Raw genomic sequence first — 25,000 nt, forward strand, 5'->3', positions numbered from 1 at the left:
CACCATTCGGCCCCTCCCACTTTCCTCTACACTCTGAGCCATTCACAATACATTGTCGACCATGTCCGGTGAACGCACATGGCAGTGGGTCATCATCTGCAAACTCATCTAAAATAAAAATAAATAAATAAGAATAAGACAGAAATTAGTTGCAATGAATTAAACATGAGGACAATAGGACAGATAAAAAGGGCACGGGGGCAAGAAAAACGAATTGTCATATAACCTTTTTTTTGCAACAATCACATGCAGTTTAACTGTGCACATATTATTGTTATTATATTATAAATGTACATGCTAGGCAATTATCTAAATTATAAGGCTTATTTCCCATATTTATATACAGTGAGGAAAATAAGTATTTGAACACCCTGCTATTTTGCAAGTTCTCCCACTTAGAAATCATGGAGGGGTCTGAAATTGTCATCGTAGGTGCATGTCCACTGTGAGAGACATAATCTAAAAAAAAAAATACGGAAATCACAATATATGATTTTTTAACTATTTATTTGTATGATACAGCTGCAAATAAGTATTTAAACACCTGAGAAAGTCAATGTTAATATTTGGTACAGTAGCATTTGTTTGAGGTCAAACGTTTCCTGTAGTTTTTCACCAGGTTTGCACACACTGCAGGAGGGATTTTGGCCCACTCCTCCACACAGATCTTCTCTAGATCAGTCAGGTTTCTGGCCTGTCGCTGAGAAACACGGAGTTTGAGCTCCCTCCAAAGATTCTCTATTGGGTTTAGGTCTGGAGACTGGCTAGGCCACGCCAGAACCTTGATATGCTTCTTACAGAGCCACTCCTTGGTTATCCTGGCTGTGTGCTTCGGGTCATTGTCATGCTGGAAGACCCAGCCTCGACCCATCTTCAATGCTTTATTATGCAAAATCTCGCAATACATGGCCCTAATCATCCTCTCCTTAATACAGTGCAGTCGCCCTGTCCCATGTGCAGAAAAACACCCCCAAAGCATGATGCTACCACCCCCATGCTTCACAGTAGGGATGGTGTTCTTGGGATGGTATTCATCATTCTTCTTCCTCCAAACACGTTTAGTGAAATTATGACCCAAAAGTTCTATTTTGGTCGCATCTGACCACATGACTTTCTCCCATGACTCCTCTGGATCATCCAAATGGTCATTGGCAAACTTAAGACGTGCCTGGACATGTGCTGGTTTAAGCAGGGGAACCTTCCGTGCCATGCATGATTTCAAACCATGACGTCTTAGTGTATTACCAACAGTAACCTTGGAAACGGTGGTCCCAGCTCTTTTCAGGTCATTGACCAGCTCCTCCCGTGTAGTTCTGGGCTGATTTCTTACCTTCCTTAGGATCATTGAGACCCCACGAGGTGAGATCTTGCATGGAGCCCCAGTCCGAGGGAGATTGACAGTCATGTTTAGCTTCTTTCATTTTCTAATGGTTGCTCCAACAGTGGACCTTTTTTCACCAAGCTGCTTGGCAATTTCCCCGTAGCCCTTTCCAGCCTTGTGGAGGTGTACAATTTTGTCTCTAGTGTCTATGGACAGCTCTCTGGTCTTGGCCATGTTAGTAGTTGGATTCTTACTGATTGTATGGGGTGGACAGGTGTCTTTATGCAGCTAACGACCTCAAACAGGTGCATCTAATTTAGGATAATAAATGTAGTGGAGGTGGACATTTTAACTGATAAACTGATTTAACTTTAGCTGATAGACAGGTGTTCAAATACTTATTTGCAGCTGTGTCATACAAATAAATGGTTAAAAAATCATATATTGTGATTTCTGGATTTTTTTTTTTAGATTATGTCTCTCACAGTGGACATGCACCTACGATGACAATTTCAGACCCCTCCATGATTTCTAAGTGGGAGAACTTGCAAAATAGCAGGGTGTTCAAATACTTATTTTCCTCACTGTAAATTTCATTACATTTATAACATATCAATATTACAAGCATATTTCATGCTCTGTCTAACTGCTGATTTGTTGCAAGATACAGTAGGTGTAATGTGTGTTAACTTAGTTTGCACATTTTTGCAAATTGTGTGTGTGTGTGTGTGTGTGTGTGTGTGTGTGTGTGTGCGTGTGCGTGTGCGTGTGCGTGTGCGTGTGTGTGTGTGTGTGTGTGTGTATGCGCCAGCACTAACCTTTGCCGATAAAGTAGCATGTCTTGTGCATTCGGCCGATAAAAAGCTCCAAACCAATTATTGCATAGATGATTATGACAAACAGGACAAGAAGAGAGATGTGCAGTAAAGGAACCATTGCTTTCATGATGGAGTTCAGCACAATCTGCAAACCTGGAGATATTAGAGATTGTGAAACACATAAACAACTCCAGCCAAATATTCATGCTGACAACAGCAAAAAATCAATCATTGTAAAAAAAATACATTGAGCCCTTGAGTGTCTTATAATAAATAATTTCAGCAGTACTGAAAGCTTCTGCTTTTATAGATTAGGCTGAGATCACAAGCCTCTTTGCCTTTGTTCTGATTAAACCTTTACTGCACAATATCATGACTTTGGGCTACAGAGATGACTCAAGCTATTGTGAAGACATTAAACAACTCCAGAGGCTGAAATTACGACCCAGACTTAGTCATGCTTCTATACCACAGCTATTAAATGGGACACAAATGCCACAGGGACCCAAACGGCTGTGCCACATACAATCAAGTACACATTATCACCAAGGTCAATCAGCCATATAGCCAGTGCATACTTTACATGCAATTAGACCAGAATTGCTGTAATGAGAGGCAATAACTACGCTCATAGATAGAAATCATTATCAGTGAAACAGATTGATGCAACTAATTTGGGCCATTAATGGGAAAAGGGGGTCAAAGCCTAAATAGATGTGCCCTACAGTGCTAATACTTTGTCTAGATTTTCAAAAAAATTTTTTTACCGTATTTTGAATACCACGTGTCTTACTGTACTTACATTGTTTCCATATTTGTTCACACTAGGTGATATGTGCTGTTGGTGTCTGCAGAATATTTCCATGCTTTATAAAGTTATGCATTGATAATTTACCAGAGCCTCACCACTTTCTGTATTTCTGTGCACACACTGAATATCTTCTAATACTGTGCCAAAGATAATTTGAGCTTAAACACACACACACACACACACACACACACACACACACAGACTTACTAGGCACTCCTGATACAAGTCTGAGAGGTCGTAGCACTCTGAAAGCTCTGAGCGCTTTCACATCCAGGCCCCCTGGCTTCCCTGGTATGTGATTTGTTTCCCCACGCTTATGGGTCGCAGTCTCCAACACCACGCTGAACAAACTACAACATGCACACACACACACACACACACACACACACACACACACACACACACACACACACACACACACACACACACACACACACACACACACACACACACACATAAATATGCACACAGAAGCACCCAAAAAAATATTTTGGGAAATCACACAGCAAAAAAACAATAATAATACTACTCTTACGACTTCTGCTGCTACTTCTACTACTACAAATAATAATAATAACCAATAATAATTCAATAATCTTTACAATTCAAATATTTAAATAATTGATGTTTATAACATCTATTTTTTTTTATTTTTTTTTTTTTTTTTTAGTTCTTTGATGAATGGAGGAGAGGGAAATGAGAAACAGAAGTAGAATAAGATTACAGCAGGGGAAAAAAGGGGCAGGTGAGGGAAGAGTAATTATCCTGCAAAAGCAACTGCCAGCTATTACACCACCTGAATATATAATAGGGATGAAATGAAACGAGTGTGGGATTAGCTAAATGGGCACAGACATGGGAAACAAGAAGTTCACAAAGATATTGTACCCCACAATGACGATGACAAAGTCTAACAGATTCCAGCCGTTGCGGATGTAGGAGCTTGGGTGCATGACCAGACCGTAGGCCAAAATCTTTAGGAAGGTTTCTACGGTAAAGATGATCAAGAAGATGTACTCCACTTGTTCCTGTATACACATACAGAAAAGAATAATTATAATCTGGATAATATATATAGTCCCCATCACTGTATGATATGGAGGCTCCAATGTTTGTGAACGTAAAGACCTGCAAAGGGTGGTCAAAATCGCCCAACGCATGAGTAGAACCCTGCCGTTGAGCACCTTTACCACAGCAGATGTTTTACCACAGCAGATGTTTCTCTTCACATCCCAGTCACAAATGTTTATCCGCCTTCCATCAAGACGGAGATACAGGAACATACGCACCAGAGCCAGCAGGTTCAAGGACAGCATTTTTCCATCCACCATCACCCTACTGAGCTCTACACTGCACTGTTAGATCACTGTATAAAATACTGTATATAACTTCGGTACAGTTATTCTGTACACATTACATATTGTATTTTTTATATTTTCATTCTCTACATCAGGGGTACACACACCTTTCCAGCATGCGAGCTGCTTATAAAATGACCAAGCCAAAATGATCTACCTACAAACCCGACTCAAAACAGAATGCAATGATGTGGAAGTTTAAAATTTCAATATTTTATTCAGAATACAACATAGATGACATATTTAATGTTTAAACTGAGAAAATTTATCATTTTAAGGGAATAATAAGTTGATTTTAAATTTCAAGGCCATGTTTACCACTATGTTGCATCCCCTCTTCTTTTTATAACAGTCTGCACACATCTGGGGACTGAGGAGACAAGTTGCTCAAGTTTAGGAATAGGAATGTTGTCACATTCTTGTCTAATACAGGCTTCTAGTTGCTTAACTGTCTTAGGTCTTCTTTATGATGGCCATTAAAGTACCCGGATCCTTCTTCTACGCAGCCATGATGTTGTAATTGATGCAGTATGTGGTCTGGCATTGTCATGTTGGAAAATGCAAGGTCTTCCCTGAAAGAGACGACATCTGGATGGTCAGCATATGTTGTTCTAGAACTTGGATATACCTTTCAGCATTGATGGTGCCTTTCCAGATGTGTAAGCTGCCCATGCCACACGCACTCATGCAACCTCATACCATCATAGATGCAGGCTTCTGAACTGATAACAACTTGGTAAGGTTATTTTGGTTATGTGATGGAGAATGAATGTGCAGTGGCATTTAAAGCATAATGTAACCATAATGATAAATCCTCTTATTGATTATTGCTGTTATGTTAAAAACCTAGAACTATTGAAAACAAAAATCTATTTTGATCCACCTTATATAGCCATATATTTTTTATTTAAATACATAGTAAATTTAAATGTACCACAAAAATTGTTGTACCAACAAACAACAAAATAATGTATCCTGGTAATTAAGTAATGCAGATACTTATTTTAACAATGTAATCATTATTACAAAATCATTACTATTACAATCATTACTATTACAAAATGTGAATAATGTATGCATATTGTGAATATGAACTTGTATTGTAAATTTAAATCAGGTGCCTATAAAATCATGTGAGGACATAGTTACATAGTTCAATGTGGTTGCAGTAGCTGATAATCTTCATTTACGGTTTATGGTATAATTATTTTTGTAAATCCATGCACTTCATCTAATATTCTTTACACTGCTTTGAAGTGAAGATTATCCACAAGGAATGTAAATGTATATTTACATTGAGTTGATGACTAATTAATACTGTTTTCTTATATTACTAAGAACAATAAATTGCTCTGGACTGATTACAGTCTGTGCGTTATTTATTCATGTCAAAAGAATAACAGGAGGATAAAGAGAATGAGAAAAGAGAGAAAGAGGCAGCCATGATCCAGCACATTTGACTTTAAAATTAGGATGGGGAATTAGTGAGCATTTTGAAGGATTACCAATCTGTCAGCATCCTCTCTCTCTCTCTCTCTCTCTCTCTCTCTCTCTCTCTCTCTCTCTCTCTCTCTCTCTCTCTCTCTCTCTCTCTCTCTCTCTCTCTCTCTCTCTCTCTCTCTCTCTCTCTCTCTCTCTCTCTCTTCCATGTGTGTGTTTATTTATTTATATAGTGTTTTACAATGTTTCCGCTTTAAAGCTGAATATAAAGTAGACATTTTGTTATATCATTAATGAAGCAAGCTAGAGTCAATAACAGCAAGTTAATACTCAAATACTCCCTGAGACAACATGAGAAGCAAACTTTGGAACTAACCAGACTCAGAAAGGAATGCAGCCTTATCTGGATAGCACTATAGTGGGATAATAAATATTTTCCAATATATAACTGTATACTATGAAGTCAGGCAGTGCTCAGTGTGTTAAAATGAAAAGAAACACATATGCTTTTCAGCCAAGACAAACATATAGAGACATAGAAATGAGAAGGTCAAAAACACAAAACATAATAAAAGTTTAGTCTATTAACAACCTTAATTTTGTCATAACGGGACTTCACTGCTATATAGTATAGGATTTCAACAACAGATAAAATGTTGTCACACAAGTATTTCACCAGCCTAACATACACATGAATACAATTTAATCAAATGCAGTACTTTACTAATTAAGCCTATTATGGCACAATTGCATTAATTAAGAACCTTGTACATATTTCTTAGTGGCATTAGTAAAGTCAGGTACTGATGTAGGGTGAGGAGGCCTGAGGTGCAGTCAACGTTCTAATTCATCCCAAAGGTAATCAATAATGCTCAGGTCAGAGCTCTATAGCAGGCAAGATTTTCCACTGCCATATGCTCATTTAGTTATAGAACCATATGCTTATTTAGTTTGCTTTGCCTTGCTGAAACAGGTTTGGGTCTCCGAGTTAAAGTGAAGTAAACATTTAATTCAACCATCCAAAGACATTCTATACAGTTGTGTGCCTCCAACTTTCTGGTTACAGTTTTGAGAAGAACCACATATGGCTAAAAAAAATTAGGGTTTAATTATAGTATATGTACATATTTATATATATTTGCATATATTTAACCTACACTATCTGCATAGAATTCAGATTCTGACATATATATGGCTAATAAATGTCTAAATACATGTTTACCCATTTGTAAAAAAATAATAATAATGGAAGGTCTGGGGTTCAAGCCCCGGTATCGCCAAGCTGCCACTCTTGGGCCCTTGAGCAAGGCCCTTAACCCTCTATGCTCCGGGGGTCCCTTACGAGGGAAATATCAAGGTCCGTGACGTTGGAGTGACGTGGGGCCGCCTTCCCGTGGGCTCACCACCTGCAGGAGGGACCGTAAGGGACGGTGCTGTGAGGATTGGGCAGCAGTCGAAGGCGGGGGCCTGCTTAGACTGCTGACCCGAATTACGGATAAGCGGGAGAAAATGAATGAATGAATGAATGAATGAATAGGGCTGCAACAACTAATTGATAAAATCGATAATAATTGATGATGAAATTCGCTGTCAACGATTGCGTTATCGATTAGTTGGGCTGCTCAAGTTGCGGGTTACCTTGACTTGGTTCCCAAGTCATCCAAGGCAATGGGAGCATTTTATTTTAAACGCAACAAAAAAACTGTACACAGAGGTTATTGTAAAGCGGAGTTTGTGTGGCATGGGAGTACCACAGTGATGCACAAGCATGTAAAAAAGAAAACACACTGGTGTCACGAACGAAGGCGAAAGATCAGCACGTTAAGCAAAAACTGTATAATCCTCATCATGTGAAAATAGTACAGTTTAATGAAGTGCTATTGTGTAAACTGTTTGGTAACTTCGGAACACTCGCATGGCTCTGTTCTGTCATGACTCGCAAGCATCAGGTTGTGCAATCAGCTCGCTTGCGACATAGTGATAGATGTAATTAAACTCGGTGAGAACAAACACTAAATCTCCTCTTCTTCTTCTTCTTCTTTTGGCTTCTCCAATTAGGGGTCGCCACAGCGGATCATCCTTCTCCATACCCCCCTGTCCTCTACATCTGCCTCTTTCAAACCAACTACCTGCATGTCTTCCCTCACCACATCCATAAACCTTCTCCTTGGTCTCCCGCTTTTACTCCTTCCTGGTGGCTCCATTCTCAGCATTTTCCTGCCTAACCTCATCCCTCAACCTCAAGGAAAGTGCTCAGAGCCGATCCTTGATGCAGTCCAACCTCCACCTTGAACCAGTCTGTCGTACCTACTACACACTTCGCTGTCACACTGTCCTCATACATGTCCTGCACCACCCTCACATACTTCTCTGACACACCTGACTTCCTCATAAAATACCACAACTCCTCTCTCGGCACCCTGTCATACGCTTTCTCTAAATCCACAAATACACAATGCAACTTCTTCTGACCTTCTCTATACTTCTCCATCAACATTCTTAAAGCAAATAATGGGTCTGTGGTGCTCTTCCTCGGCATGAAACCATACTGTTTCTCACAGATGGTCACCTGTTCTCTCAGCCTGGAATCCACAACTCTTTCCTATAACTTCATGGTGTGACTGATCAACTTAATTCCCCTGTAGTTACTGCAGGTCTGCACATCTTAATTATTCTTAAAAACCAGTACCAGAACACTTTTTCCCATTCCTCAGGCATCCTCTCACCTTGTCACCCTTCTACACTCTTATACGTCACCCTATGCTCCTCCTTCTTCTTGAAATAAGTATTTATCGAACAAACTCTAAATCTATAAGCAGCAAATAACAGCAGCAGTAAACGATCACATTTCTAGTCACTGTTGTGATTTTCAGTGAATGTTTATGCATTTGTACACCAATGCAGATTGTTTTAATTTTTTTTAATCAAACCTGTTAGCTTGCTGCGTTTCTCTGTTTTCTCTTTTTATAGCATTTGTCTACTACAAAAGTTAACTTCTGTTTTCAAACATTTACTGTGTTTTTACTGATTTACTGTGGCTTAAATGCTTGTTTTTAATGTTCGTATAGTTACTTTACGCATATATAATTTATTTATTATACGAAATTAAATTAATTAGATATTCTAGATGCTTATATCTTCACAACTGAACATAATGTTTGTGTATTTTTTCAAGCAAATCTTTTAAAAATAATGTATTTTATTTTAAATGGATTTTAAAATTTAAAGTTTAAAATATCTGCAGAATACAATACAAATGTTGATTTACACAAATTTCTTCACCTTGCATACTCAAATTCTTTTTTCAACCCAGCATGAGGGAATTTGTTTAAAGGAGAAATACCCCATGAATAATTTTACTAACAATAGAATGAATATTACAAACCTTTTGGTTCATTTAAACTATACATTTCATAAAAGCAGATTTATATTCAAGGAACGGTTGGACTTAAGCAGACTTTAAAGCTATCTTAAACACATTCCAGGAGCTGCAATTGCAGGGCACACACTGAGCCTAGTCAACAATTAGTCAACATTTAACCAAAGTTGTGTTTAATTGTTAAAACAACCAAACAAGATAAAAGCTTATGCAAGATTTAAAAAAAAAATAAAAAAATTTGCATTTTTTTAATCACTTATGCCAGTTTGTGTGTCCCAATGATTTATGCACAAATCTGCTTGTATCCAGCTTGATAAACAAGTTTTATTGTCAGAAAAGGGAGCCTGTAATTACTATAAACCAAGATGGGTAAAAGACTTTCTGGCAGATTTCTACATACTTTCCTTTTAACTTTTAATTGTAATATCTTGTAGTCATGAGGTCTAAATTCATCACAATCACGGAATCAAGAATTCTCTGCAGATATAAATATAAGGGTTTGAACATCTGCCAAGATTCAATACTCTGGAAAAATAATACTCTATTTTTTTCCTTTGCAAAATAGTGAACAGCCATACATTTATCAAATCTATAGATGTGCAAAAAAATTTTAATAAATTATATTTTTATGAGATATGATATGTTCCCGTTGCAGAAGAATCAGAAGATGAGTTGGCTCAGTGTAAGGAGAAACAGCACACACACACACACACACACACACACACACACACACACACACCCATACTCATTAACTACATCCATCCCCCCTTCTGCACCTGGCATCTGAGTTTTGGCTTTAAGCATCTACACAGCGGTTGAGAGAGCAAGTGGGGGATGGCAAGAGATATAAGGACAAAAATGAGTGATAGAGTCATGTGAAAAAGAGATGAAGAGTGAAAAAAAAGAGAATAAGCTGCTTATCAGAGGCAAGAGCATTTAAAACAGCCAAACAAACAGGCAGTTACAATCTCCCCTGACCCCCCCTCCACACACACACACACACACACACACACACACACACACACACACACACACACACACACACACACACACCAGTTCTCTATCTCTCTATCTTACATCTAAAGCCATTCTTTATTTGTCCTCTGTTGATGGTTCTGTATATTATGTATGGATTAGAAGGAAATCCATAAAGCAAATAATTATTCACAGTTACAAGGCTTTCAAGGACGTTTCAAGGACATGTTTTGTGTAAGTCTCATCTCTATTTTCACGTTGGACATTATTTATTTGTCCATAGGATTCTTTTTCTGGAGAAAATCCACTGAGGTTAACTTTGCATGCTCAATGCGATAGTGAGCTACTCTTGCTGGGCTTTAGGATCAAGCTTCTTGCTCTGCACCAGTGCCCTTCTGCCCTTGAGCAAGGCACTCTACCCTAAGCAACATGCCGTCTCGGTTTCCTCTAAGCCAGGAACAGAGACAGCCCCCAGCCATAAGGGTAAATTAAAGTTTAATAAGGACTGAAGTAACTCTATAAGGATTTTATGTTGTTTTCTTCATGTCTGAAACAAGATTCTATGAGATCAATAGTTTTATTTGTCATATTTTATAGTTCATGATGCAGCACGTGGTTTGGCAATGTCTTGCTGATGTAGGCCTTCCCTGAAATATATACTTTCAGGATTGATGGTGCCCTTCCAGATGTAAACCCTGTCTGTTCCATTAACAATAATGAACCCTTTTTATACCATCAGATATGCAGGCTTTTAAACTGACCACTGAAACAAGCTAAATGGTCCCTCTCCTCTTTAGTACGTAGGATACTGTGTCAATGGTTTCCAAAAATAATTTTACATTTCAATTCTTCTGACCACAGAACATTCCACAGAACGTTCCTCTTTGCCTCAATGCATTTTGAATAAGTTTGGCCCAGAGAAGATGGCATTGTTTTTGAATCATTTTAAAATATATTTTGTCTTCATTGCATGATAATTTTTTTTGCTGTAGGTAGAGATACCTGTTTTTAAATTCAGTGTCGCCCGAGGGCCAAAAGATCACGGACATCCAATATTCCAATTTTTGCCCTTATCCCTTGCACCTTATCCAGTTCTCCAAATTCTTGGGACCTTTTAAGGATATAATCTAAATATTTGTAAAAGATGCTGTATTTAAATTATTTAGATTTAATGCTGAGGAACATTATTCTGAAATTGTTCCACAGTTACTGCTATGTTGTCAATTAACCTAATTAAATGCTATATGTTCCTCCAGCTATTTTATTTTATTTAGACTTAATTTCTCAGCCTTTTGCTGCCCCTGTTTAGAATGTTTTCACACACACGCTGCAGCTATCAATTTCAAAATTACCCTTTTTCCATAAAATGGTACATTTCCTCAGTTTGATATATTTTCTATGTTCTTTTGTAAACAAAAGACAAAACATATCCTCTGCTTAAGTGCATGCAGTGTGAAGACATTTACCAGCAACATCAAAAACAAGCCAAATGAGCCATAAACAATAATTTTATCTACACCAGTTGGTAAGAGAAATTTATGTGAGTGACTGTGTCATTACTGTGATGAACATCTCTCTTTCCAACATGCATTTTTATCAGTGTGTTTTTTATTTTTTTTAGTTTGGAGTACTGAATATACTGTATGAATATGTCTATGTTCAGGGCAGTTTGCTTTGCTTCATTTGCATGCAAATTGCATTGCTCCACCGCTCCAGATACAGCCGTTCCAGCAGGACTGGCAGAAGGCTATGCCTGAAGGGTCAGTCTCCAAAAGTGTGATGATGTGCAACCTTATTAAGCTACTCTGTCTCTCTTTATCTCTGGTTTTCTCTCACAAGCCCTATGGTAACCCCATTTAGCATACAACTGCTGGTTTACTAAGCATCTATGCATTTAATGGGATGCCATGCATGCACCCCTGTATAAATGACATTCATATGACTCTTAGTGTTGCCCTTATAAATGGTCCATAAAGTTCTATTCTCATTAAATAAAAACATGTGGGTGGAATATCACCCATGCTAGTGCTGCTTTAAAAAGTAGTTCAATTTACTCCAATCTCCACTTAGCAGTGGTGACCCTGTGCCTTTGTTTTCTTTTGATACTTGGTGACCTTTTAAAGGGTGAAAGTGTACACACCATGTTTTGTTTCAAGTACATAAAACCCTCTGTTCAAAGCACACAATTCATTTAGCTGATGCAGGCTTCCTAATCCTCAGATTGGATCCTGTGTTCCTTTAAGAGCCCCACTAAGACATCACCACTAAAGAATGAGTCTATGAATATATATAACACTAAAGCACCAAGTCAGCATGTGGATCATGGAGGATGGGTGAAATTAAAATGTTTTTTTTGTTTTTTTTTACTGGATATAAACACAAATTGCAGCACTCGAAGAGATTACTATCTACATAAAGAAAACGTGGTAGATTGGCAAAAATGTACCCACGGTCTTGGCTGCATAGGATTAAAATATTCAGCTGAAAACAAATTCATTTCTACAGCTTTACAATCAGTAACAACAAACTACACGAGCTCCAATTACAGTATATTACCTCTTCCTTATGTGCCATATTATGGGAAACACACCAAACTTCTTGTACAAAAGTACAACTATTCTAGTGAATTTTGCTTAAGACAAAAAATTCATTATGCTGGTCAAAGTTCTACCTGCTTTTTCTCATTTCTCTATCTGGTTAAATAACGGGTGGAAGTAATTGTAGGGCTAAAATACTGTATAGGCAGTGGAATTACCTGTAATATATGATATACTGTGGTGGTTTGGCAATGTGGTGGTTATTATAAGGTGTTATACGACATGTTGGAAATCATATGTTTGATTATAATGCTGCTCACATTCAATTCAAGCAATCTTTCAGACAACAAGATAGACATTCACTTATAAATATTGTTGCCTTTTTCACCAGTCATTTTTCCAAAATATACAAAATTGAGTCTATTCATTTTCATTTATTTGGGATACTTACAAGGTCATGATTAGTAGCGTTGGAGTCATCCTCAGGAAAAGGCTTGGACACTCCCAGAGCCACACAGTTAGCAAAAATGGCTAGAAGAATAAAGATATCAAAAGGTCTGAACACTTGAGTCAAGAAAGTATGGGATTATTTCATGTGATGGTAATCTTGGGCCTGTTTAGCATATTTGTTTCTGGAATTGAGTATGCATTATTTGTTAGACTACTAAAAAAGTTACAAATAAAAGTGAACATCTATTTAATTCCTGGATTTATTACAAGAAACTAAACCCAAGCAGAGATTAGATTATCCCAAATGCAGGTTTGTACTTACATCTACAATCATATGTTAGACTGATTATGCAATTCTGTATGCCATTATTTTATGATTTGTCACACTCTTAATAGTTTTTCTTTTTAATGCTTTAATGCAGTTAAACAGTCTTCAAGGTGAAGCCTTTTATTCAAAAGGCTTTTGGTATTGTTATGAGTTGTAGTCATTTGCACTTGAATGCTTTTTTTCATTTCATGTCTTAGAAAAGCGTTCAGTCATTTGTGTCTATCATTGTTAAATTTTAATCAGGAAATGTGAAGTGCAAATTTCAACCAATTACATTATTCAATGTCCAGCCAAATTCATACATTATATGGACATTGCGACATCTGACTTTTTCAGCCAGGTGTGTATATTTCCCAAACTGTTAATTTGAAGGCAGACACTTGTATAGGATGTCTTTAGATTTGGTAGCATTAAGCATTCTCTTCACTATATATCGGAGACCCAAACCTTTTCCAGCATGACAATGCAATTTGCACAAAACCAGATCCATGAGTGTATGGTTAACATAGGTTGGAGTGGAAGGTCATAAGTGCCCTGCTAATAAACCCTAACCCTAACCCTAACCCTAACCCTAACCCTAACCCTAACCCTAACCCTAACCCTAGTGAGCACCCCAGGACTCCCTACATCAGAAACTGACTAATGTTTGTGGCTGAATGAGCACACATTTTCACAAGCAGTGAAGGTTATTATAAGAGCAAATTGGCACTAGACATGAAATAAAATGTTCAAAACGTTTTGTCAATATAGTGTACATAATGTGGTACACCAGCCAGAGATCAGTTTCTGGAATTATCCTTGGTTCTAAACAGTTACCATAGTTGTAAATGTGAAACACAATGCTGGGGCTGGAAAATGTTAACTTTTGAAATCACTAATCACTATAGTTTTTAATGCTGTATGTATGTATGTATGTATGTATGTATGTATGTATGTATGTATGTATGTATGTATGTATGTATGTATGTATGTATGTATGTATGTATGTATGTATGTATGTAGATAGTTTATTGTATGTATAGATAGATAGATAGATAGATAGATAGATAGATAGATAGATAGATAGATAGATAGATAGATAGATAGATAGATAGATAGATAGATAGATAGATAGATAGATAGATAGATAGATAGATAGAGGAAAATAAATATTTGAACACTCTGCTATTTTGCAAGTTCTCCCACTTAGAAATCATGGCGGGGTCTGAAATTGTCATCGTAGGTGCATGTCCACTGTGAGAGACATAATCTAAAAAAATAAAATAAAATCCAGAAATCACAATGTATGATTTTTAAACTATTTATTTGTATGATACAGCTGCAAATAAGTATTTGAACACCTGTCTATCAGCTACAATTCTGACCCTCAAAGACCTGTTAGTCTGCCTTTAAAATGTCCACCTCCACTACATTTATTATCCCAAATTAGATGCATCTGTTTGAGGTCGTTAGCTGCATAAAGACACCTGTCCACCCCATAAAATCAGTAGGAATCCAACTACTAACATGGCCAAGACCAAAGAGCTGTCCAAAGACATTAGAGACAAAATTGTACACCTCCACAAGGCTGGAAAGGGCTACGGGGAAATTGCCAAGCAGCTTGGTGAAAAAAGATCCACTGTTGGAGCAATCATTAGAAAATGGAAGAAGCTAAACATGACTGTCATTTTCACTCGGACTGGGGCTCCATGAAAGCTCTCACCTCGTGGGGTCTCAATGATCCTAAGGAAGGTGAGAAATCAGCCCAGAACTACACGGGAGGAGCTGGTCAATGACCTGAAAAGAGCTGGGACCACCGTTTCCAAGGTTACTGTTGGTAATACACTAAGACGTCATGGTTTGAAATCATGCATGGCACGGAAGGTTCCCCTGCTTAAAATAGCACATGTCCATTCATGTCTTAAGTTTGCCAATGACCATTTGGATGATCCAGAGGAGTCATGGGAGAAAGTCATGTGGTCAGATGAGACCAAAATAGAACTTTTGGGTCATAATTCCACTAAACGTGTTTGGAGGAAGAAGAATGATGAGTACCATCCCAAGAACATCATCCCTACTGTGAAGCATGGGGGTGGTAGCATCATGCTTTGGGGGTGTTTTTCTGCACATGGGACAGGGCGACTGCACTGTATTAAGGAGAGGATTTCCGGGGCCATGTATTGCGAGATTTTGGGGAACAACCCCCTTCCCTCAGTTAGAGCATTGAAGATGGGTCGAGGCTGGGTCTTCCAACATGACAATGACCCGAAGCACACAGCCAGGATAACCAAGGAGTGGCTCTGTAAGAAGCATATCAAGGTTCTGCCGTGGCCTAGCCAGTCTCCAGACCTAAACCCAATAGAGAATCTTTGAAGAGAGCTCAAACTCCGTGTTTCTCAGCGACAGGCCAGAAACCTGACTGATCTAGAGAAGATCTGTGTGGAGGAGTGGGCCAAAATCCCTCCTGCAGTGTGTGCAAGCCTGGTGAAAAACTACAGGAAACGTTTGACCTCTGTAATTGCAAACAAAGGCTACTGTACCAAATATTAACATTGACTTTCTCAGGTGTTCAAATACTTATTTGCAGCTCTTTCATACAAATAAATAGTTAAAAAATCATACATTGTGATTTCTGGATTTTAATTTTTTTTTAGATTATGTCTCTCACAGTGGACATGTACCTACGATGACAATTTCAGACCCCTCCATGATTTCTAAGTGGGAGAACTTGCAAAATAGCAGGGTGTTCAAATACTTATTTTCCTCACTGTAGATAGATAGATAGATAGATAGATAGATAGATAGATAGATAGATAGATAGATAGATAGATAGATAGATAGATAGATAGATAGATAGATAGATAGATAGATAGATAGATAGATAGATAGATAGATAGATAGATAGATAGATAGATAGATAGATAGATAGATAGATAGATAGATAGATACAGTGAAGAAAATAAGTATTTGAACACCCTGCTATTTTGCAAGTTCTCCCACTTAGAAATCATGGAGGGGTCTGAAATTGTCATCGTAGGTGCATGTCCACTGTGAGAGACATAATCTAAAAAAAAAAATCCAGAAATCACAATGTATGATTTTTTTACTATTTATTTGTATGATACAGCTGCAAATAAGTATTTGAACACCTGAGAAAGTCAATGTTAATATTTGGTACAGTAGCCTTTGTTTGCCATTACAGAGGGCAAATGTTTCCTGTAGTTTTTCACCAGGTTTGCACACACTGCAGGAGGGAATTTGGCCCACTCCTCCACACAGATCTTCTCTAGATCAGTCAGGTTTCTGGCCTGTCGCTGAAAAACACGGAGTTTGAGCTCCCTCCAAAGATTCTCTATTGGGTTTAGGTCTGGAGACTGGCTAGGCCACACCAGAACCTTGATATGCTTCTTACAGAGCCACTCCCTGGTTATCCTGGCTGTGTGCTTCGGGTCATTGTCATGTTGGAAGACCCAGCCTCGACCCATCTTCAATGCTCTAACTGAGGGAAGGAGGTTGTTCCCCAAAATCTCGCAATACATGGCCCCAGTCATCCTCTCCTTAATACAGTGCAGTCGCCCTGTCCCATGTGCAGAAAAACACCCCCAAAGCATGATGCTACCACCCCCATGCTTCACAGTAGGGATGGTGTTCTTGGGATGGTACTCATCATTCTTCTTCCTCCAAACACGTTTAGTGGAATTATGACCCAAAAGTTCTATTTTGGTCTCATCTGACCACATGACTTTCTCCCATGACTCCTCTGGATTATCCAAATGGTCATTGGCAAACTTAAGACGTGCCTGGACATGTGCTGGTTTAAGCAGGGGAACCTTCTGTGCCATGCATGATTTCAAACTATGACGTCTTAGTGTATTACCAACAGTAACCTTGGAAACGGTGGTCCCAGCTCTTTTTAGGTCATTGACCAGCTCCTCCCGTGTAGTTCTGGGCTGATTTCTTACCTTCCTTAGGATCATTGAGACCCCACGAGGTGAGATCTTGCATGGAGCCCCAGTCTGAGGGAGATTGACAGTCATGTTTAGCTTCTTCATTTTCTAATGATTGCTCCAACAGTGGACCTTTTTTCACCAAGCTGGTTGGCAATTTCCCCGTAGCCCTTTCCAGCCTTGTGTAGGTATACAATTTTGTCTCTAGCGTCTTTGGACAGCTCTTTGGTCTTGGCCATGTTAGTAGTTGGATTCTTACTGATTGTATGGGGTGGACAGGTGTCTTTATGCAGCTAATGACCTCAAACAGGTGCATCTAATTTAGGATAATAAATGTAGTGGTCGTGGACATTTTAAAGGCAGACTAACAGGTCTTTGAGGGTCAGAATTCTAGCTGATAGACAGGTGTTCAAATACTTATTTGCAGCTGTATCATACAAATAAATAGTTTAAAAATCATATATTGTGATTTCTGGATTTTTTTTTTTAGATTATGTCTCTCACAGTGGACATGCACCTACCATGACAATTTCAGACCCCTCCATGATTTCTAAGTGGTAGAACTTGCAAAATAGCAGGGTGTTCAAATACTTATTTTCCTCACTGTAGATAGATAGATAGATAGATAGATAGATAGATAGATAGATAGATAGATAGATAGATAGATAGATAGATAGATAGATAGATAGATAGATAGATAGATAGATAGATAGATAGATAGATAGATAGATAGATAGATAGATAGATATTGCATTTTAGGAATAAAGGATACTTCCACTCGACTATTGACAGTGCAGCCCTGCGAATAGGGTTGTTCAGCTTAAGGCAAAAGAGGGCTCTTGGCGCTCGTTGCACCTGGTTGGATCCTTGCACCGGCTTCTTGCCATGCTGGTTCTTTTTTCTTTGTGTCCCTGTAGAGCTGGTGTTGGAGGTGACCGTGTCTGTCCGTTTTATCCCTGGCTTCTCACTGTCTTCCCAATCATCCTCTTCATCCTCATCTCTCTCACCGTCCACTTCTCCACTGTCTTCCTCCTCCTCCTCCTCCTCCTCTTCTCCACCACTTTCCTCCATCTCTTTGGAGTACCCATTACCTGAAGAGTGCACAGTAGAGTGCAGAGGTTTAATTCTGACATAAAATGCTAATAAAAATAACACTTTTACAACTGATAAATGACCATTAAATAAGTAGTAAATTAATTAAACTACCTGATTAATATTTATTGGTTATAGATATAACATATAACAAATAACATAGCATAGACAGAGATGGTCTTAGAATCTGCTAAAAACTGATTTAGATTAAGATGTCTGGGCTACACTATTCAGATTTATCAGATTAATCATGTATCCAAAGGTGCCCGAATTTACTTGATCAAAACTGTCTGTAAAAGTTTTCAGTAGTGTCTAGCCCACTGCATTTATATCCAATCACTAACCTTGAAAACCTAAAAAAATTGCATTATCGGCTGAGAAAGTAAAATATTGTAAATTTTCCCAATAAAAATCCTAATATGAGGAAATAAGAATGAGGACATGGTAAGCAGTGAAATAAAAATCTCAAGATTAAAATATTGCTGTATACATTTGTAGTTATTACACAAATCACTGCACATTTGTTTTGATTTAACAATATGGCTTCCGCCCTTATTATTAAGCATTTTATAAAACAGTACTTAAGTACTTGGGAACTTATCATGTATCAACAGTCACATTTACTCAAAGTCTGCCCTGCATGTGTTCAGTAACGCTGCACAATTGATAATTAACACTATCAATACTGTTACTTTTTTGAAACTAAATATTTCTGTTTGAAATTATAGCAGTCAAAATGCTTTCTTTCCCCAGAGGATGTTTTTTTAAACTAAAGCTAAAAACTAAAAATTAAATACATTTTAATATAATTAAAAAGAGCCGTTACCTAAACCTAACAGTGCTACATAATTCAAAAGTCTCCAGTCTATATTTTCACATTATATAAGGCTTGGATTTTACATTTGGGAGAAGTTTATATGGATATAAATGTTATTTGTTTAAAATGCTTAATCATTTGTTTAATGTGCTTAATCATTTGTTTAATGTGCTTAATATTTAAAAATAGTTTCATTTATATAAATTTTTTTATTATAGTCTGTTCGGTAAGCATAGTGGAGTCTGGGATTTTTATTTTTTTTTACACTGAAAAATCAGCAGTGAAGAACACTTATTGTAAGAAGCCTAAAAGCAAAGCTTTGCTAATCAGCCCCTGCCTGTGGTGAGAAGATGAGATTTCTACAATAGGTGAGCTGAGCCACACTGTGACAGATGTGACCTACTTCTACGCAAGGACGGAGTAAATGTGAACGAAATGGATTCTGGGACAGAGGTTTTTCAGTGCTCTAGTACCTGTAGACCTATTTGACTATCTGCAGCCTAAACAACAGTCCAGCTACCACGAGAGAGAGAATTGAACTGAACTAATTATAACTTTGTTATTCCAAAACAAAAACATGAAATAAGTGTCTCGAGCTTGTCTACAAGAATTTGATTAATGGCATTACTTTTTTAAAAGCTGTTTTAAGCACTCTCACTCGTCTTTTAAACTCACAAAAATCTTTTCACTTATCAAACTTTTAAATGTCATCTGAAGCATCGGCATGTATCCAGATTCTTCTATGATTTTGAACAATATATTATTATTTAGTGAACAAGCATAAACATATATTTGTTTACTGATAAACATATAAATCCTTATTTCCATTTTTCTTTTCTCTATTTTTATTTCAACAATGGACATTGTCTCTAAGCAGCTTTACACAGATAATGTGGTAAGATATGGTAAGATAATGTGGTAAGATGTGGTAATGTGGTCAAAATATATAAGATTGTTCTTTATAAGTGTAAGTTTGTTCCTAATGAGCAAGCCAGTGGTGACTATGGCATCCCTTAGATGACATTAGGAAAAAACTTAGTTATGTATATTTTCTTAAATCACTGATACCACATTCCTGAATTGATGTTTAACTGATAATCTGAAATAAGGCCCTTTTTAGGTTCATCGACTAAAACGTCAGGAATAATGAGGCTTTTATGGTGTATGAATTTCTTGTCCTGCAGAAGAATCTGAATTATGAAAATAGCTACCATAATATTGAAATGTCTAGGAAAATGATACCAAAACATCACTAATAAATTCAGTACTAAATCCAGCCTTGTTCAATATCAAGTTTCAGTCAAAATATTTAGAATTTGACAAATATGTCTTGATTTTGATATAGAAACTGATTGGCACCATGTAAACACATGCTGCCTTACAAACATATTGAGTGTCATACCTTTTACTGAGAGGATACTGGTATTGATTAAATGCTGACTGGCATACAGATATCTAATATGTAAAAATTGTAAAATTAGTGATAGCTTTGGACCCTTTTGTAAATTTAGTGACTGTAAAATATATTTATATCTTTTAAGAAAACATTAAAAGCCCAACGGTTTAGAATGCATTTGCATTGCCAAAGCACTAGCAAACTATACATCTAAATATAGAATTTAATATTATTACAGTACATCAGTAATATTACATATTTTTTCTAATTATTATTCAAAACCTCTTTAATTAATACATGTTACCAGTTCTTTGACATGTTTTGAGATTGCACACTGTCTGTGCTTGTTCTACAGTATGTGAACAATCTGCACACTGCTATTCTTTAAATCAGTCTCAATCAAATTGGAAGAAGCAACATCTGGACCAAGCAATGCAGGAAATAGGTTGATAACATCCTCGCGGCGCATAACCTTCATCTCTCATTACACTTTCTGCTTCCAGAATTAGTCTCGTCATTCGGTGCCATAAAAAGGCGCAAAGGAAAGAAACCGAGTATGTGTTTTGGACTCCCTGTGCACAAGAGAACGGTATTTAAATGATTGACGACTTACTTTTGCGGTTCTCCTCATTCATGTCGGATTTACTCCCTTTCACCTCATCGGCACGCAGTGCATGATGCTCACCATCAGTTTCCCCTCCTCAGCACCATATGTGTTTTCGAGACGCAAACAAAATCACCTTAAACTATAAAACCGAACCGAGTCCTTTCTAAATGCGTTTCGTCGCCTGTAATTGAAGCTGTAGAAATAATTCCCAGTTCAATAAGATTCAAGTTTGTAATTGATGAGGAAAGAAAACCATCAGCAAAACAGCGTCTAACCCGGCATTCTGTCTATATCTCATCTACACCAGCAGTTCAGGATTAAAAGCAAAAACAGGTGGTTCAGAGCAAACCGCAGCCTGGAAACTTATTATAATGAAGGATTCTGGCCAAATGAATATATGGAGCGTCGACAGACGGGTTGCCAGATTGGGTTTAATCTCAAGCTTTAAAAATTCTCCGTTTAACAGAAACCAGCCCAGAATGCACCGATTTATTTTACTGTAGCTCATTCTGTCTGAAACAGTAAATCTTAAACTGATCATTTAAGGACGTCAGCTATTTTAATGTTTTCTGTCTTGTAAACAGTTCACAGGATAATTTTATTTAGATTTAATATAGTATGGTTGAGTACAGTTGTTAGGTAATATTTTACCAGGACCTGCTAACTAGGTTGTATGACTGTTTTTTATGCAACCGTCATATTTTTCTTACATTTGCATTTATAGCAACCCTTATTTATCTTATTTATACATCTGAGCAGTCGAGGGTTAATGACCTTGCTCAAAGTCCCAACAGTGGCAGCTTAGTGGTGCAGATATTTTTGAATTCAAGACCCTCTTATCATAAGTCCAACATCTTAACCGCAGAGCTGCCCCTTACCATTAATGGTAAATGCTTACGTATGAACCAAGAACTGAAGAACAGTACAGTTTTTAACAACGTTTTTGCACATATACTAAAATGAAACTTCATGGTCTTACAGACATCACGGAGGTCTATATATGCACCCTCTCTGTTCTCTATATATCTTTTTTGCATATCTTGGTCTCTGTGAGATTGATATCCCCAGGCCTTCAGTGGAAAGACTGACCGAGAACGAGTGAGATGAGACTTTATGTTGTTGCTAGTTTGGAGACTAACCTAATGATGGTTGAGTGTGGTATGAGTAATGCTAGGTTCAAGTCGCCAGTATGTTTTTACTATTCATTTAATTTAGTGTAATTTAGTGATCAAGCCATAGCTTTATCAGTGGGTGGCGTCACAAGCAATCCACGTCAGACAAAAAATCAGGAAATGAATCAAGTGTGCACTTCACTTCTATTGGTAATCACTGCACCTGATTGCTCAATATTTGCATAAACTTTGTCAAGTCACTAAACAAGCCCACCAGTGTGGTTGTTGGTCATATAGTTGGTCTCCAGCTCTTGTTTAAAACACGTGAGTTCTCATTATGCTACAATTTTTTCGCTCCAAGTTACCAGTTGTTGGGATACGAAGTTGCCAGTAGGAATTCTATCACTGGTTGATATAGTAAATTTTATTAGTTGAGGGTGCAACTAACCAGTGGTGGACAAAGTACACAACCCATGTACTTGAGCTGAAGTAGAGATACATTAGGTAAATTACTGCTCCAGTAAAAGTAAAAGATCTCCTTTTAAATGTTTACTTCAGTAAAAGTACAAAAGTATTTCCTTCAAATGTACATAAGTATCCAATGTACTATGATTTATTATGTCTATAATGTTCCTATTATGATTTTTGTCGCAAGACACCTGACAATGAACTGTATGTTCGTGTGAGGTAAATACCACCAAGCAGCAATCAAAATAGGTTCTAAACAGAACGCATACTCTGCCATGATTGGTAGCTTGCTGCGTGCTTGGCCAGTTTTTTCCACTCATAAATAAAAAGGAACGACTGATTTTGCTAAATGTAGCTGAGTAAAAAGTATATTTGAATCTGAAATGTAGTGAAGTTAAAGTAAAAGTATCCCTAAATGGAAATGCTTAAATTAAAGTACAGATACGTGAAAAAGCTGCTTACCTGTAAGTACAGTAACAAATTACATTGTTACTGTCCACCACTGCAACTAACTCCACTTTTGACAAGAAATCAGAATACATATACTGTGCAATCTATTGTTTTTTCACTGGTAGTTTTTGTACCGAATTGCTCCAGATTTGCATCACGTTAACCTTTGCCACATCATTGGACACACCATCATATCTAGTCCACGGTCACTGTCACTCATGTCACCAGAAGTCATCAGCTCTCTTTGTATCTTGGAGTTGTCAGAAAAGTGTCATGAAATTCAAAATAAACAACCATTTAAAAACATATTATGAAATAACACATTAGCAGATTTTGAACATCACCTCTGGCTTGCTTATTTAGAGATAAATGTATAAATTTAAAATGTATATCCTAAAGCTATTTTGTGATGACATCAATTGTTTGAAGTGCTGTACAAATAAAATTTAATCAAAATGAATTTCTGAATTTCTGTCTAACAGCAATATTTATTGCAAAAATTCATATATTGCACTATTATACACTACAGTAACTTTTTTGATCAACATAACCAGGTATACACATATGTACAGGCTGGTAGCCACTGAATTGAGGTTATGAGAACTACACTTAAACAAGTAACTGGCTTGCCCTTCTGACCTGTTACTGACATGCAATATTTGCATGTTGTGTGACTTTAATCCGTTTTTAACTCTGGATCAAACCTCCCCTTTAACTCCCAGATCATAGAAAAGGTGGTAGCACATTAATGATTATACCAATGTATGAGTCAAGATTTAGGCTTCATCATAGCATACAGTAAAACAGTGCTAGTTGAAGTGGCCTACTACTGCCTTTTGAAGGTGTGTTTCCTTGCTTGTGTTGCTTGACCTTGTGTGAAGAAAAAACTGCAGCTTTTGACACAATTCATCATGCTATTCTCCTTGATAGACCTTGATAGACTAGAAAATTTTATTATTGCAGAAAATGGAGTTAGGGCGAATGACCCCTTCCTTGGTCAGGTCTTATTGTTATCAGTTTGTAGATGTAAATGGGAACTTTATAAATAAGGACTCTATGCTTACAAGCATACATATTTTAAACATGGTATTAGCATCCACTATAATTCTAACAATGTTTTGCTGATCCATACAACAACAAAAGCAAGATGAGAAACACCGGCTCAATAACATTGAGGAAAATGTGAATAAGACATTGGTCAATAGATGTTTATCATCTTTGCAATTAATTCTGATGAGATGAAAGTGCTTTTCTAGGAACATGCAGCTGGGACTGAGCTTTCTGTTTATGTAATATTTCTGGAATGTCTTTCTGTTTCTTCATGTGCAGCAGTAAAAGACATTGGTATAAGTAATGACTTCAGTCATTCCTTTGCAATTCATGTATATAATATTACTAAAATAGTCTTCTTTCAATTTGGCATTATTCCTAAGATAAGGAAATATAATCTCACTACAAGACGCATAAAAACTATTAAAGCCTTACTGTATGGATATTCTGGTAAGTGCATAAACAAGCTTGAATAAGTTCAGAATTTAAGAACCTACTAAGATATAAACTACAGTACCTGAGTAAGCTTCTGGTCCATTAGAATAGTCCACAACTACTTTAATCAAAAGGTGCAGGCTATTTTTTGGGACTCATACACAATCCCGGGGTTTAAGTCTAGGATAAAATATACATTTGTGTAATCAAGCGTTTTGCAATTAATTTTT

General features: G+C 37.3%; 1 protein-coding gene across 1 annotated transcript in view; it reads right to left on the reverse strand.

The window, feature by feature from the left end:
• cacna1fb (calcium channel, voltage-dependent, L type, alpha 1F subunit) overlaps positions 1-21,598 on the reverse strand; it is a 59,083-nt gene extending 37,485 nt beyond the window's left edge. Inside the window, exons 1-7 of the mRNA XM_083553611.1 lie at positions 21,262-21,598; positions 18,116-18,434; positions 13,091-13,196; positions 3,839-3,978; positions 3,158-3,300; positions 2,140-2,292; positions 1-108 (exon numbers count right to left, since the gene is read on the reverse strand). The exon at positions 1-108 is cut by the window's left edge and continues 89 nt beyond it. Of these exons, the coding sequence (XP_083409737.1) occupies positions 1-108; positions 2,140-2,292; positions 3,158-3,300; positions 3,839-3,978; positions 13,091-13,196; positions 18,116-18,434; positions 21,262-21,283 (991 nt within the window). The 5' untranslated portion in view covers positions 21,284-21,598. The remainder of the gene's footprint in view (positions 109-2,139; positions 2,293-3,157; positions 3,301-3,838; positions 3,979-13,090; positions 13,197-18,115; positions 18,435-21,261) is intronic.
• Between the last annotated feature and the right edge of the window lie 3,402 nt (positions 21,599-25,000).

This window comes from Silurus aristotelis (genome assembly GCF_946808225.1).
Source record: "Silurus aristotelis genome assembly, chromosome: 11".
Classification (NCBI taxonomy): domain Eukaryota; kingdom Metazoa; phylum Chordata; class Actinopteri; order Siluriformes; family Siluridae; genus Silurus; species Silurus aristotelis.